Here is a 14,570-nt window from a genome sequence, read left to right on the forward strand (position 1 = left end):
AGAGGCAGTTGGTCACTTCTCCTCTGTGCCCTGACCAGGAATCAAACTTCAGACGTCCATACGCCAGGCCCACGCTTTATCTACTGGGCCACTGGCCAGGGCTGCGTTGAAGTTTCAAGAGGCAGCGACAAAAGACCTAATTTAGAGTGGAGGAATTTCAGACGGAGTTGATCTGCAAAGGGCCACTAGCGGATCAGCTGCACTTTCTAGAGACCATCGCCCGTGCCAGGGAACCTAATTACCCTAACCCACTGTCCAGTTCCTTTGGTGGGAAAAAGTGTTCTCCTAACGCCCCACCCACTTCGGGCCTCATCCCTACCCAGGCCCCACTCCTGGATACTGACGTTGTTATTCTGCCTTCTAAGGGGATTTGGCAGTGTTCTCTCCTCAGCCTCGCCCCTGGTTCGCAGGAGGGCGCTGAACAGGCCGCAGCCAATCGGTGCCCTAGGGTCGGTCCTCGCCTTGTCAAACCCCGCCCCTGTTCTTAATCTCGGCAGTTTCCGCCCAGCGAGGCTTAGAGCCTTAAGGAGCTCCGGAGAGGTTACCTCTGCCCTGATACCCGTTATCTCCAGGTAACCCGGACCGCAACCAACCGCGCCCGATGGCTTGAACCTCCCCTCCTGGACCAAAGAACCTGATTGCCTTCTTCCCAGAGCTCCGTTTCCAGGCCCCCTTGCTCAGGCTTCCGAGCCCTCCGTTTCCAGGACCTAGGCAACTCCAGGTCCCGCCTCCCGGATCCAAGCGTCCCGGATCTGCTACACCAGGACCTCACCTCCTGAAGACGTCGGCCGTGTGGGTGCCATCAGCCTTCTAGCTCGAGAAACTCTTGTGTTTCCACTCCCAGGATCAAGAAACTCAAGCGCTCCTAACTCCCAGCTTTCGGGCGCTGGACACAATCTTGAAGAGCGGAGGAGCCTCAGCCCCAGCCTAGGGATCTCAGACACTCCAGCTTTAAAAAAGCCAGGAACTTAGGCAATGTGAACTCCCACTGCAAACCCTCAAGAGTTCCAACTTCCAGACTGTTACTCAACTCTCAGTTCTAAGGAGCTCGGTGTCCAAGAAAGGAGCCCTAAGCCCTCCCAACTTCCAGGCGCTAAGGAACCCCGGGGCATTCATCATGGTGGCCGATCCACCCAAGGGAGACCCCAAGTGCCTGGTGGCGGCGGAGCCCACCGCCAACGGTTTCCCAGCGTTGGTCTCCAAAGAGGACCCAGGCGCAGCAAGAGGCGGCAGCTGCCTCTCCCGAGACAAGGTGCGCGGCTGCCTTCGCGCCAACCTTCTGGTGCTGCTGACTGTGGTGGCTGTGGTGGCCGGCGTGGCGTTGGGGCTGGGGGTGTCGGGGGCCGGCGGCGCGGAAGCGCTGGGCCCCGCGCGCCTGGCGGCTTTCGCCTTCCCGGGCGAGCTGCTGCTGCGCATGCTGCGGATGATCATCTTGCCGCTGGTGGTGTGCAGCCTGATCGGCGGCGCTGCCAGCCTGGACCCGAGCGCACTCGGCCGCCTGGGCGCCTGGGCGCTGTTCTTTTTCCTGGTCACCACACTGCTAGCATCCGCGCTCGGCGTGGGCTTGGCGCTGGCTCTGCGGCCCGGCGTCGCCCTCGCCGCCTTGAACGCCTCGGTCGGGGTCACCAACGCCCAGAAAGAGGCCCCCAGCAAGGAGGTGCTGGATTCCTTCCTGGATCTTCTGAGGTCAGACCCCGCCTGTGTGTAGAAGGGAGGAGGGAAGAGGTTACTTCAGCCACGTGGGGAGGGGATGGTGTTAGGGATGGCAGGAGTGGCCACGTGGACAGGAAGAAGGTGCTCTGGGTCCTCCAGACTAGGGACATTACCAGGGTCTTAGGAAAACTGTAGGGAATGGTAGGGGGAGCTCTGGTCCTTCAAGGGTTAGGGTACCAGAGGGTAAGGACAGGCTCCTGGGGAAGGAAGCTTCTAAATGAGGGGACTGGGACATAAAGGGAACCCCACATAAGGGTGATAAGCAAGAAGTCTTACAGGAATAGGAGAAAGTAATGCTTGGGGGACATGGAGGGGCTCTCCTGTCAGGGGAGGGGATCCTGAGAGTTTCCAAGGGGCTTCTGGATAAAGGTTTGTGTCCAGGGTCTGAATAAAAGATTTGGGATCCAAGGAGTCCTTGGAAAACCTGAGGAGATCCAAATGATCCCCACCAGGCCTTCTTCCCAGTCCCAGGGCTTCTCATAGCACGTGTCACCCAGACATTCAATTTCTTTTCCTCGCCTCCCTTCCCAGCCCAGTTGGTCTGGGCCCAGGTGGTTTCCTCCACGTATATCGTAAATCTTGCCACCTCCACCACTTCCCGTTCCATTTCCTCTATAAAGGGGGCAGATTATTTTTCCTTCTGGCCTCTGCTTCCTCCCCTCTCATCAAGAATGGCTTTTCACCCTTTTAAGGAGGGCAGGCAACTGGTTCACATGGCCTTGCCTTTGGGGCTGGCTGTTTCAGTGTCCCCAAGTTGGTTGGGGACTTCCAGGAAGCTGGTAGAGGGAAATGCTGAGTCATGGAAAGGGGTTTCCCCAAGCTCTGGGGGCTTCAGTGCAGCCTGAGATAGGAAACTTACTTAGAAGTTGCCGTGGGTGAGCACCTCCTGGCCGGGGAGATTAGCTAGCTGAGTCCTGGCCCAGCCCTAGCTGGCCTGGGTGGGTACAAGCCAACCTGCAGACAAGCACACCCATTCGAAGCTGTTTATGTGTACAAGCTTCCCCCTGTGCCAAAACAGATGTAACTCACATTTGGCCAGCCACTCCCAGATTTAGCTGAAACATCTGGAGCCACACAACTCTGTAACCAACTGACACACCGCTGAACATAGGCACACAGACTCTCAGCCTCGGCTTGCACCAACTGTCATACCCACATACCCACTGAATACTAACATCCTTTTAGCACAAACATACACACTCATACACTTACATGAACACACACCAGCAGTGTTCCACATATCTGAACACTAGCCCACACCCCATCACTCAACAAACAAAATACAGACCCATAGCAACAGCTGTACACCCATGTCGCTGGAAGAAGGAGGGTGTGAGGGTCCTAGAGTTAGGACTGTGCAGCCAGCTGGCTAAGTTCAAATCCTAGCTCTGCCACTTCCTAGCCAGGCAAGTTTCTTCATCTTTTTGTGCCTCAGATTCCTTTTTCTATAAAATGGGATTATAGTGCTTATCTCTGAGGGCTGTTGCGAGTTGATTTATGTAAATCACTTACTCTAGCACTTGTAGCCATGTTTGCTATAATTTTCGTTTTTTAAAAAAAATTAAGTGAGAGGCAGGGGAGGCAGAGAGACTCACTCCCTTATGTGCCCTGACTGGGATCCACCCAACAAGCTCACTAGGGGGTGATGCTCTGCCCATCTGGGGCACCTGTGGCAGAGGCAACAGAGCCGTCCTCAGTGCCCAGGGCCAACTTTTGCTGGAACCATTTGAGCTATGGCTGCTGGAGAGGGAGAGAGATGAGACAGAGAGAGAGAAAGAGAGAAAGGGGAGGAGTGGAGAAGCAGATGATCGCTTCTCTTGTTTGCCCTGACTGGGAATTGAACCTGGGACTCTCACATGCCGGGCTGATGCTCCACTACTGAGACCAACCAGCCAGGGCCTTCTTTTTCTTTTAAAATTTTATTTATTGATTTTAAAAAAAATTTTTTTTAGAGACAGAGAGAAGGGGGGGAGGAGGAGTGGGAAGCAACAATTTGTAGTAGTTGATTCCCGTGTGCCTTGACCAGGCAAGCCCAGGGTTTCGAACCAGTGACCTCAGCAGTCCAGGTCAGCACTTTATCCACTGTGCCACCACAGGTCAGGCTATTTTTTTTTGTTCATCCTGAGACATGAGGCCATTGCTCAACTCCCCCACACACTCAGTGATTTTCATATAAGCTGCTGCACACTGAGTCACACTTGGATACTCTCACAACGTGGCTGTGTGATCTCAGATGCACATTTGTGAGGCACACAGTCAGTCATCTCTTGTCTCCCTCTCTCCCCACCTCTTCCCAACATTCAGATCTTATGACCTGCCAGCCAGCCTGCCCTTTCCTCGGGCCTCCCTGCCCCCAGCCCTTTAGGAGGAAGTGGCTGATGCAAGATGTCCAGGGTGTTAGTTTGCTTCTTGGGGTGGAGCTGAGGCCCCAGGTGACCCTGCCCCAGCCTGCCTTGGGAAGCCAGCTTTCTTTACCCTCCACCACAATCCTTTCAGTCCTTTGCAGCCAAGGGGGCAGCCTGCTGGGGCCCTAAGAGACCAGCTCAGACTCTCCACGCCCTGTAAACTTGTGCAGGCCAGGTCCAACTCCGCCTGACCGAATTTGGCTGAGGCATGGGTGGGGACCACATTTGGGTACAAATGGAGCCTGCAAGGTTCCCATTACTCCAAGAGGCCAATCCAGCCTTGCAGACACCTCCTGACCTACCCCTGCAGTATCTAATGTCCCACCCATGTCTGTTTCTGCAGAAATATCTTCCCTTCCAACTTGGTGTCCGCAGCCTTCCGCTCAGTGAGTCCTTGGGTTTCCCCAGTGGTGGGGGAGGGCAGGGTGGAAGACAGCCAGTTGCAGCCCCTTGATGCCTGATTTTGGGTGGTGCCTGAAAAAACGCACCTGCCCATATATTTACAGGCAATATAGCAGGGTCCTTGGGTGACCTCTGAAAGTCATTCACACCTGTCATCCACAAATGGAAATATAGGTTCTCAGCTCGTGCTGGGTTCTAATTCTACTGTGTGATGCTGTGACAGGTGCCTTCACTTCTCTGAACCTCGTTTTCTGCCTCTGGAAAACGGGGGCATGAAAAGTCCTATCATAGTGGGGTTGCTGGTGGGTGAAATGAGATTATATGTAAAGGGATGTTTAGGACAGGCTTTGAGCTTTGTAGGTGCTGGTACAGGGTGGGGGGGAGCTCAGTGACTATTTTGACACTGATTCTTCCTAACTCTTCTTGCAGTACACTACCTTCTATGAAATGAGACAGTTCAATGGAACACAGGTGAAGGTGAGCAGAAGTGGGGGGAAAACCCACCCCTTGGCCCCTTACTCTGGTTGTTCCAGTTTGTTCCTACCCCAGCCTTTCTTTACCCCACGGGTCTTCTAACATTTGGTGTACAATTTGTTTCAAGCTCTGCGCAGCCCCGCCCCAGTGTCTTTCTGCTTTTCTGAAATCTCCATTTTGACCCCTTCTTCTCCCTCTCCACTGCCTACCGGTTCAGGCTCCCATTTTTCCCCCACCCCGTCTTGCCCTGGCCTTATCCCTGGTCTGCCCCACGCCTGGCAGCCAAAGCACAATCATGACCCTGCCTCTCCTTTGCTCAAAGCCCTGGCAGGCTCCCTAGGGTCCTTAGACGAAAGCCCAGGCTCCTTGCCACAGTCCAGGGGACGCTGCAAGGTCGGACCCTTGCCCCACCACCCTCCCTGTGTCATCTTGGGATTCTGCCCACTCCACTCCAGCCACAGTGGATTTCTTTCTGCTCTTTGAATGCCCAAGTTGCTCTCATTTCTAGGCTATTGCATATTATTTCTTCTCTCTATAGGCCCTCTTTACCTGGTTCAATCTTCCTGTTCTCTGGTTCTCAGCCCCTTTTTCTCGGAAGTCCTACCTGATTACCCATATCATTCATCTGGCACTCCCCTCTCCCCCAGTTTCCATACTCCCCTGGGTTCTCAATTTTGACTCTTCCCACTCTGGGCTGTCCTTGGCCATAGGTCTCTTTCCCCTGGGCTTGGATGGTGAGGCTTGGGAGAAAGGGGTCCTAGTTGATGGGTCTCAGCACTGCCCAGGCCATCAGTGACTGAGCATCCCCCCCATCTCCATCTCCTTGCCCCAAGGTGCCTCTGGGGGATGAGGTGGAAGGTATGAATATCCTGGGCCTGGTGGTGTTTGCCATCGCCTTTGGCGTGGCCCTGCGGAAGCTGGGGCCTGAGGGAGAGCTGCTTATCCGCTTCTTCAACTCCTTCAATGATGCCACCATGGTGCTGGTCTCCTGGATCATGTGGTAGGTGGTAGCAGGTGGGCTGGGGTATAGAATGGGGTGACCTTCCATTCACCTAGAGCCAGATGGCCTGGATTCAAATACAGCATCAACCATTCCCTGGCTGTGAGACTTTGGGCAAGTGACCTAACCTCTCTGTGCCTCAATTTCCTCATCTATAAAATGAGAACAGTGCTGTTTTCCATGAATGCTTAGACTGATACCATTGATCTTATGGAAAGTGACAGAATAAAAAGAAAAGCTAACCTATAGCCACAGTCTGGCTAATACATCTCAGTTTTGGAGATTTAAAGGTAATCAAATGTTCACCTTTGGACATGCTTTATAGGAGTATCACAAAAATGAAACAAGTGACCGGGATAAGGTAAAGAAAGCACTTTAGGCCCTGGCTGGTTGGCTCAGTGGTAGAGCGTCGGCCTGGCGTGCAGAAGTCCCGGGTTCGATTCCCAACCAGGGCACACAGGAGAAGCGCCCATCTGCTTCTCTACCCCTCCCCCTCTCCTTCCTCTCTGTCTCTCTCTTCCCCTCCCGCAGTGAGGCTCCATTGGAGCAAAGATGGCCCGGGCGCTGGGGATGGCTCCTTGGCCTCTGCCCCAGACGCTGGAGTGGCTCTGGTCGCAACAGAGCAACGCCCCGGATGGGCAGAGCATCGCCCCCTGGTGGGCGTGCCGGGTGGATCCTGGTCGGGCGTGTGCGTGAGTCTGTCTGACTGTCTCTTCCCATTTCCAGCTTCAGAAAAATACAAAAAAAAAACAAAACAAAAAAAAAATTAAAAAAAAAAAAAAAGAAAGCACTTTAAATGCCTGGTACCTACCAAGCATTTGCTTAATATCAGGTGTGACTATTACCATTATGAACTTTGTTAAATGACCTTAGTTAACGAGAAACCACATGGAGGGAGGCTGCTGGCTTCCATACTTGTTCCATCCCCAGTTTCACACTGATTCTCAGGACCCATCCTAGAAGGTCAGAAGGTCAGAAATAGGGAGGTGGGACAGGGTTGCTACATTTTAACAACTCCTACAGCCCTGCCCACCTCATTCCAGCCAGCACCAAAGTAGCTGCTGAGTGAGAGTTGGGTACACCTTGACTAACAAAAACACTTTGCGGGAGAGGCAGGTCATGCATGGGTGAGAGCAGGCTCTGCAGCTGGGTGGCCCGGGTTCCCATCTCTGCATGGCCACTTCCCAGCTGTGCCTATGACAAGTTCCTTATTCCCCTGTGCCTCAGTTTCCCTATCTGAAAAATGGGGTTGGTCAAAGCAGGCACAAATGAATTAATATGTGTAAAGTGCTTGTGACATTGCCTGACCAACAGGAGGCTAGCAGAAAACAATATCAGCTAATATTTACGAAGTACTTTAGTTGTATAATTTCTTAGCACATCCCACAGGCCAGAACATGGGCATTTGGCCAAACCCAGATGCACAGGGGGCTGGGAAATGGTGCCTTTCTTTTTTTACTAAAGAGGAAAGGAGTTTGGGAGAAAACTGGTCACAGTGATCAAGCAGTTACAGAGGCAATCCTGGAAGGCTTCCTGGCTGGGAGGCATAAGCACCTTGGAGATCTTTACTCCAGGAGAGGATGCTAAAGTTCATAGATAAATTATTAAAAAGCTTTCAACTGGCATATCATTTCATCCTTCCCAACATTCTTATGAGGTTGGGAGCATTATCATCTCTGCTTTACAGATCTATAAAATTTTGCTAATTCAATGGTAGCTGTAAGGGACTCAACACAGGAGTCCTGTGTGGTGAAGATTCAGTCACACCCAAGGGCTCAGCACATCATAAATGCTTCATGCCTCAGAGGTGTTATTAAGACCTGAGCCATGGTCTTTTTATTTTTCATGACATGATGAGAGTTTATTTTGGTTTAAGTCTTACTAGCTGCTATAACAAAGGAACCCAGAAAACAGAAATGACTCAGACATGCTGGATATTTCTCAGTTACCGGGTTAAGTCCAAATCTGGTTGGTGACTGCATTCCAAGAGGCAATAGAAGCACCCAGGCTTCTGTTATCTCCTGGCTACACTATCTTCAAGGGGGGAGTGGATGCGGAGGGCAGAGGAAGATGAGAGGTCAGACTTCCTCACACATTGCTCTGGGCGCCTCCTGACTTCGAGGGAGGCTGTGGTCACAATGCCTGATCCTAGCTGGGCATGTGGTCAGCGGCTGCCATCTGCTCCTGGGTTGTTAGGTATGCCCCCGTGGGCATCTTGTTCCTGGTGGCTGGCAAGATCATGGAGATGGAGGACGTGAGGCTGCTCTTCGCCAGTCTTGGCAAATACATCCTGTGCTGCCTGCTGGGCCATGCCATCCACGGGCTCTTCGTGCTGCCCCTCATCTACTTCGTCTTCACCCGGAAGAACCCCTACCACTTCCTGTGGGGCATTGTGACACCGCTGGCCACCGCCTTCGGGACCTCCTCCAGGTGTGACCAGGGGCAAACCAGGGTGGGGATTTTTAACCTTAAGGGGCCTGGAGCAGGCATCCCATATCTGAAAACCCCTGAACTTTTGCATTTGGGGACACTGGATCTGGGTACAGGGGCCATACTTTCCTAAGTTTCTCATAAGGTCTTAGATCTATACCCCACTTCCAGGCCCCCTAAAATTAGGAAACTACTGCTTTAAAGATTTTTTCCCTCCCTTCCTGAGAACACTTCCTTCCCACTAAGGCCTGGTCCAGAACCCAACCTCTGGGAGCTCCTTCTAACCTCTCTCTGGGTATTTCACCCATCTCTGCTGGCCCTGTCCCCTCAGAACAGGATCTTCCCCACGGTAGCATCCCCTACCAATAGAGTTAATAATTCTTAGCTGAGTTAATTCTATTATTGATGGAGACAGCAGGAGGTGTGGGTCAGTGAACTCGCAGACATTAAAGAATTTAGGTATGGGTTTTTGTGTGTGTTTTGAGTAGCCGGGTGTCCAGGAAGCCTACATATTGGAATGACTGAAGTCTGGAATCACTTATACCTTATGACTCTGAAGGGAAGGGCATTGATTGCTGGGAGGGCTGTGGGTGGAGGCTTGAGTTTGGGGAAGGAAGGAGTGGGTGGAGCTTGGGCCAGGGGGCAGGGCTACGAGTGCAGGGTAGTATGGGCGTGGCTTGGTTAGCAGGTGAGGGTAGGCCTGCGCTGGGCTGTGTGAGCTAACTCAGATGGTGGTCCTTGGCAGCTCTGCTACTTTACCGCTGATGATGAAGTGTGTGGAGGAGAAGAATGGTGTCTCTAAGCATATCAGCCGCTTCATCCTGCCCATCGGTGCCACTGTCAACATGGATGGTGCTGCCCTCTTCCAGTGTGTGGCTGCAGTGTTCATTGCACAGCTCAACCAGCAAACCTTGGACTTCGTGAAGATCGTCACCATCCTGTGAGTGCGGGGTGGCTGCAGCTAGGACCCTGACCCAGCTGATCCCTCCCCTGAGAATGGACACAGGCTGGGGGGAGCAGGGCCCCTGTGGTAGCTTTTCCCACTAGGAGGCCCCTCCCTGATCTCCCTTATCCTCTCTCCCCCAGGGTCACCGCCACAGCGTCCAGCGTGGGCGCCGCGGGCATCCCTGCTGGAGGGGTCCTCACTCTGGCCATCATCCTTGAGGCAGTCAACTTGCCGGTTGACATCTCCTTGATCCTGGCTGTGGACTGGCTAGTGTGAGTAGGGTTTGGGGCTTCAGGGGGCTTCAGGGGAGATCCGGGGAAAGGGGATGAGAAGAGGGTCATTGAGAGCCTCTGGGCAGAAGAGGAGAGGAAGGCAGGCATTCTAGAAGGAGGGGGATGGGGACTTGAGCATTCCAGTTAAAGGGAAGATGGGCATTGTGGGGCTCTTAAGAAGAACCCCAGAAAGGTAGTGTGCCGCAGTGGGTAATAGAGTGGACTCTTAGGTCAGACTGCTTGTGTTCAAATCCCAGCGCCACCATTGCTAGCTAGTATGATCTGGGCAAATATTTAGTCTCTCTGTCTCAGTTTCTCCATCTGTAAAATGGAGAGAATAGTCTCTCTTTGAGATTAGATGACAATACGTGCCCTTATAAATAAGAGTCCCTAGTAAGTAGTAAATGCTGCATACCTGATTGTTAGCTATGATGATTAAGCTATTAAGAGTATAAAAGATTAGAAACAGTTTGCTTTCAAGTTAAATAGAGAATTATCATGTCTTAGCAATATCACTCCTAGGTATAGATTTAACAAGATTGAAAACATGTTCATGAAAACTTGTACACAAATGTTCTTAGTATATTATTATTTTAGCGAGAGAGAGTGATAGATGAGAAGCATCAACTTGTAGTTGCGTCACTTTAGTTGTTCATTGATTGCTTCTCATATGTGCCTTGACCAGGGGGCTACAGCAGAGTGAGTGACCCCTTGCTCAAGGCAGTGACCATGGGGTCATGTCTATAATCCCACTAATCCCACGCTCAAGCTGGTGAGCCCGCACTCTAACTGGTGACCTTGGGGTTTCAAACCTGGGTCCTCAGTGTCCCAGGTGGACACTCTATCCACTGTGCCACCACCTGGTCAGGCAAAGGGTGAATTTTTTTTTTCTCCAAAGTTAGAAGCAGGGAGGCAGTCAGACAGTCTCCCACATGTGCCTGACTGGGATCCACCCGGCATGCCCACCAGGAGGTGATGTTCTGCCCATCTGGGGGGTTGCTCTGTTGTGGCTGGAGCCATTCTAGTGCCTGAGGCAGAGGCCTTGGTGTCCTCGTCAGTGCCCAGGACCAACTTTGCTCCAATGGAGCCTTGTCTGCAGGAAGGGAAGAAAGAAATAGAGGAAGGAGAGGGGGAAGGGTGGAGCAGATGGGCACTTCTGTGTGCCCTGGCCGGGAATCAAACCCGGGACTTCTTTTTTTTTTTTTTTTTTTCTTTTTCATTTTTCCGAAGCTGGAAACGGGGAGGCAGTCAGACAGACTCCCGCATGCGCCCGACCGGGATCCACCCAGCACGCCCACCAGGGGGCCCCTCTGGGGCGTCGCTCTGTTGCATCCAGAGCCACTCCAGCACCGAGGCAGAGGCCACAGAGCCATCCCCAGCGCCAGGGCCATGTCTGCTCCAATGGAGCCTCGCTGCGGGAGGGGAAGAGAGAGACAGAGAGGAAGGAGAGGGAGAGGGGTGGAGAGGCAAATGGGCGCCTCTCCTGTGTGCCCTGGCCGGAAATCGAACCCGGGACTTCTGCACGGCCGGGCCAATGCTCTACTGCTGAGCCAATCGGCCAGGGCTAAAGATTTTTTAAATTTACTGATTTTAGAGAGAGGAGAAAGAGAGAGGGAGAGACTGAAAGGTGGTGGTGGAAGAGTGGGAAGCATCATCTCGTGGTAGTTGCTTCTTGTATGTGCTTTGACAAGGCAAGCCTATGGTTTTGAAGTGGCCAGGTCAACGACCTCAGCGTTCCAGGTCAACACTTTATCCATTGTGCCACCACAGGTCAGGCTAAAGGGCAAATTTTATGGTATGTGAATAGGTAGCTCTATTTTCTAAAATATCACATACACAGAAAGCATAAAGACAAAAGAAAAATATCCTTAGATTCTAGGGAGGAGAAAGGCTGCGGGAGCTCAGTATTTCAGGGGGCAGAGGGTCTTCTGGGGCCTTAAGAAAAATAGGAAGTGGCTTTGGTTCCAGGAGGAAAAAATCCATGTATCTTGATGGAAGAAGGATCACTGAGGTCCAGAGAATATGGAGGAAAAGATCTTTGGGGTTCAAAGGCAGAGGAAATATGATGGGACACTGTGGATTCCAGGGGGAAGAAGGGCGATAGGGGGCTTCTGGGGTTCCAGAATCTCTGAGGTTCTAGGAGGAGGGGATACTTGGCATCCTGGAAGGATGGAGGGATGACCTCCTGGGTCCAGAGCTGTAGAAGGAGGGCATGATAGGAACTTCATGATTCCAGGGGTGAGGGGGGGGGCTAGGCCTTTACTCCTCTCTTCCCACTCATTTTCTCTCACTCCTCCCCCTTCAGGGACCGGTCCTGTACCATCCTCAACGTGGAAGGTGATGCCTTTGGGGCAGGACTCCTCCAACATTATGTGGATCAGACAGAGTGTCAGAGCTCAGTGCCTGAGCTAATCCGTGTGAAGAGTGAGACGCCCCAGACTCCACTGCCAGCCCCCATGGAGGAGGGGAACCCTCTCCTCAAACACTATCCAGGGCCTGCTGGGGATGCTGATGCCTTCGAGAAGGAGTCTGTCATGTAGGCCCCAGTAAGGCCCTGCTCTGATGGGGCACTTTGGACTTTGGAATCACGAGGGATAGATAAACCGATAAACTGGGGCTCTGGGGGCCCTGCCCATACACTCAGGGGAGCCAGGGGCTCCAGCCTCCCTCTCTGACCCCAGATCTGGGAGGCCTCACTGCTGGGATACATGTGTATGTGGGTGAACGTCTCCCCAGATCTCCTTGGTCCTCAACTCCTGCCGCAACCCGAGGCTGGGAAACAGAAAGATAGGGAAGTAGTGTCCTCCATGCCTCATCCTGGGAGCCTGCCTGGCCTCCCCAGCTTGGGCCACAGTGCGTAGGTTACCACGTGGAATTCAGCCCTCATTGAGAGGAAGGATGTGCTGACATGTGCTGGCTCCTTTGCTGATTATTTTGGTGTGTGTGTGTGTGTGTGTGTGTGTGTGTACATGTGTGCGTGCTGTGACTCCACAGTATGTCCCACCCTGTCATGGGAACTCTGGGTAGGGGGAGACTGAGGACAAGCACTTCTGTTACTCCAGAGGACATTTTATAGCAATTAAATTGTCAAGTATATTTAATCAGATGCTTTTAAGAATTTGACTGAAAGCATTAGCCATACAGAAATAAAAAACAAAACAGGATAAATTGGACTTCATGGAAATGTTTGTTCAACACCGTGGGCCACCGCCAGGAGATGCCACTATACACTCACTGGAATGGCAGCAAAAACGCCCCCAGGTTTTCATGGGGAGGCGGAGCAGCAAGACAGCCTGTGCATTTCTGGTGGCACTGTCCAACAGTCCAGTTGCATTGGAACATGACTAGGCTCTTATCCAATTAAAATATATGCTTGCTGTACAGCTCAGGAGCCCCACTCCTAGGAACCCACTCAAGAGAAATGTAAACTGCTGTTCACATAATTGCCAAAATTCAGAAAGAAGTCACTTGGATAAGCTAGTACTATTATCACTCATGCAATTGAAGGGTTCTCGGCAAAAACAAAACCAAGTTGTTTTTTTAAACAAGAGACAGAGGCATCAACTCGTAGTTGCAGCACCAAAGTGCATTCTCATGTGCTTTGACGGATGGGGGACCTCCAGCTGAGCCAGTGACCCCTTGCTCAAACCAGTGCCATGAGATTGTCTATGAGCCTATGCTTAAGCCAGTGACCTTGGGCTTTTGAACCCGAGTCCTCAGCGTCCCAGGTTGACACTCTATCCACTGCACCACCACTGGTCAGGCAAAAAGCAAGTATTGATACATAATTGACGCTTGAACATGGGTTTGAACTGCAAAGGTCCACTTATATGTAAATTTTTTTCTTTTATTTATTTTTCTTATTTTAGTGAGAGGAGGGGAAGCAGAGACAGACTCCTGCATGTGCCCCGACCGGGATCCACCAGGCAAGTCTACTAGAGGACAATGCTCTGCCCATCTGGGGCTCTCGCTCTGTTGCAACCAGAGCCACTTTTTAGTGCCTGAGGCCGAGGCCATGGAACCATCATCCTCAGCGCCTGAGGCCAATTCACTCTAATGGAGCCTTGGCTGCAGGAGGGGAGGAGGAGAGAGAAATAGAGAAAAGCGAGCCTGACCAGGCGGTGGCACAGTGGATAGAGCATCAGACTGGGATGCGGAAAGACCCAGGTTCGAGACCTCAAGGTTGCCAGCTTGAGCGCGGGCTCATCTGGTTTGAGCAAAAAGCTCACCAGCTTGGTTGGACCCAAGATCGCTGGCTTGAGCAAGGGGTTACTTGGTCTGCTGAAGGCCCGCGGTCAAGGCACATATGAGAAAGCAATCAATGAACAACTAAGGTGTCACAAAGAAAAACTGATGATTGATGTTTCTCATCTCTCTTCGTTCCTGTCTATCCCTCTCTCTGACTCTCTCTGTCCCTGTAAAAAAAGGAAAAAAAAAAGAGAGAGAGAGAGAGAAAAGCGAGAGAGGGAGGGGTGGAGAAGCAGATGGGCACTTTTCCTGTGTGACAGGGAATTGAGCCTAGGACTTCCACATGCCTAGGTAGGCTGATGCTCTACCACTGAGCCAACTGGCCAGGGCCTAGATTGTTTTTCAGCCTGACCAGGCAGTGATGCAATGGATAGAGCGTTGGACTAGGATGTGGAGGACCCGGGTTCGAGACCCCGAGGTCACCAACTTGAGCGCAGATTCAACTGGTTTGAGCAAAAAGCTCACCACCTAGGACCCAGGGTCGCTGGCTCGAGCAAGGGGTTACTGGGTCAACTGTACTCATCTTGGATGCATCTCACAGATATTTTGAGTGAAAGAAGCCAGAAACGGTACATACTGTCTAGTTCTATTTATTTAATACTTATTTTATTAATTTTTGAGACAGAGGAAGGGGGAAAGAAAGAGAGAAAGGAACATCAATCTGTTCCTCTATGTGCCCT

General features: G+C 52.0%; 1 protein-coding gene across 1 annotated transcript; it reads left to right on the forward strand.

Annotated features, from left to right (window-relative positions):
• The first annotated feature begins 256 nt into the window (after positions 1–256).
• Positions 257–12,810, forward strand: SLC1A5 (solute carrier family 1 member 5). The gene is made up of 8 exons (XM_066271720.1): positions 257–1,686; positions 4,462–4,504; positions 4,950–4,997; positions 5,828–5,994; positions 8,191–8,424; positions 9,170–9,364; positions 9,511–9,642; positions 11,948–12,810. Exons 1-8 carry the CDS (start codon positions 1,118–1,120, stop codon positions 12,180–12,182), a joined length of 1,623 nt encoding a protein of 540 aa, XP_066127817.1. The 5' UTR covers positions 257–1,117; the 3' UTR covers positions 12,183–12,810.
• Positions 12,811–14,570: the final 1,760 nt, after the last annotated feature.

This window comes from Saccopteryx bilineata, chromosome 3, assembly GCF_036850765.1.
Source record: "Saccopteryx bilineata isolate mSacBil1 chromosome 3, mSacBil1_pri_phased_curated, whole genome shotgun sequence".
NCBI lineage: Eukaryota > Metazoa > Chordata > Mammalia > Chiroptera > Emballonuridae > Saccopteryx > Saccopteryx bilineata.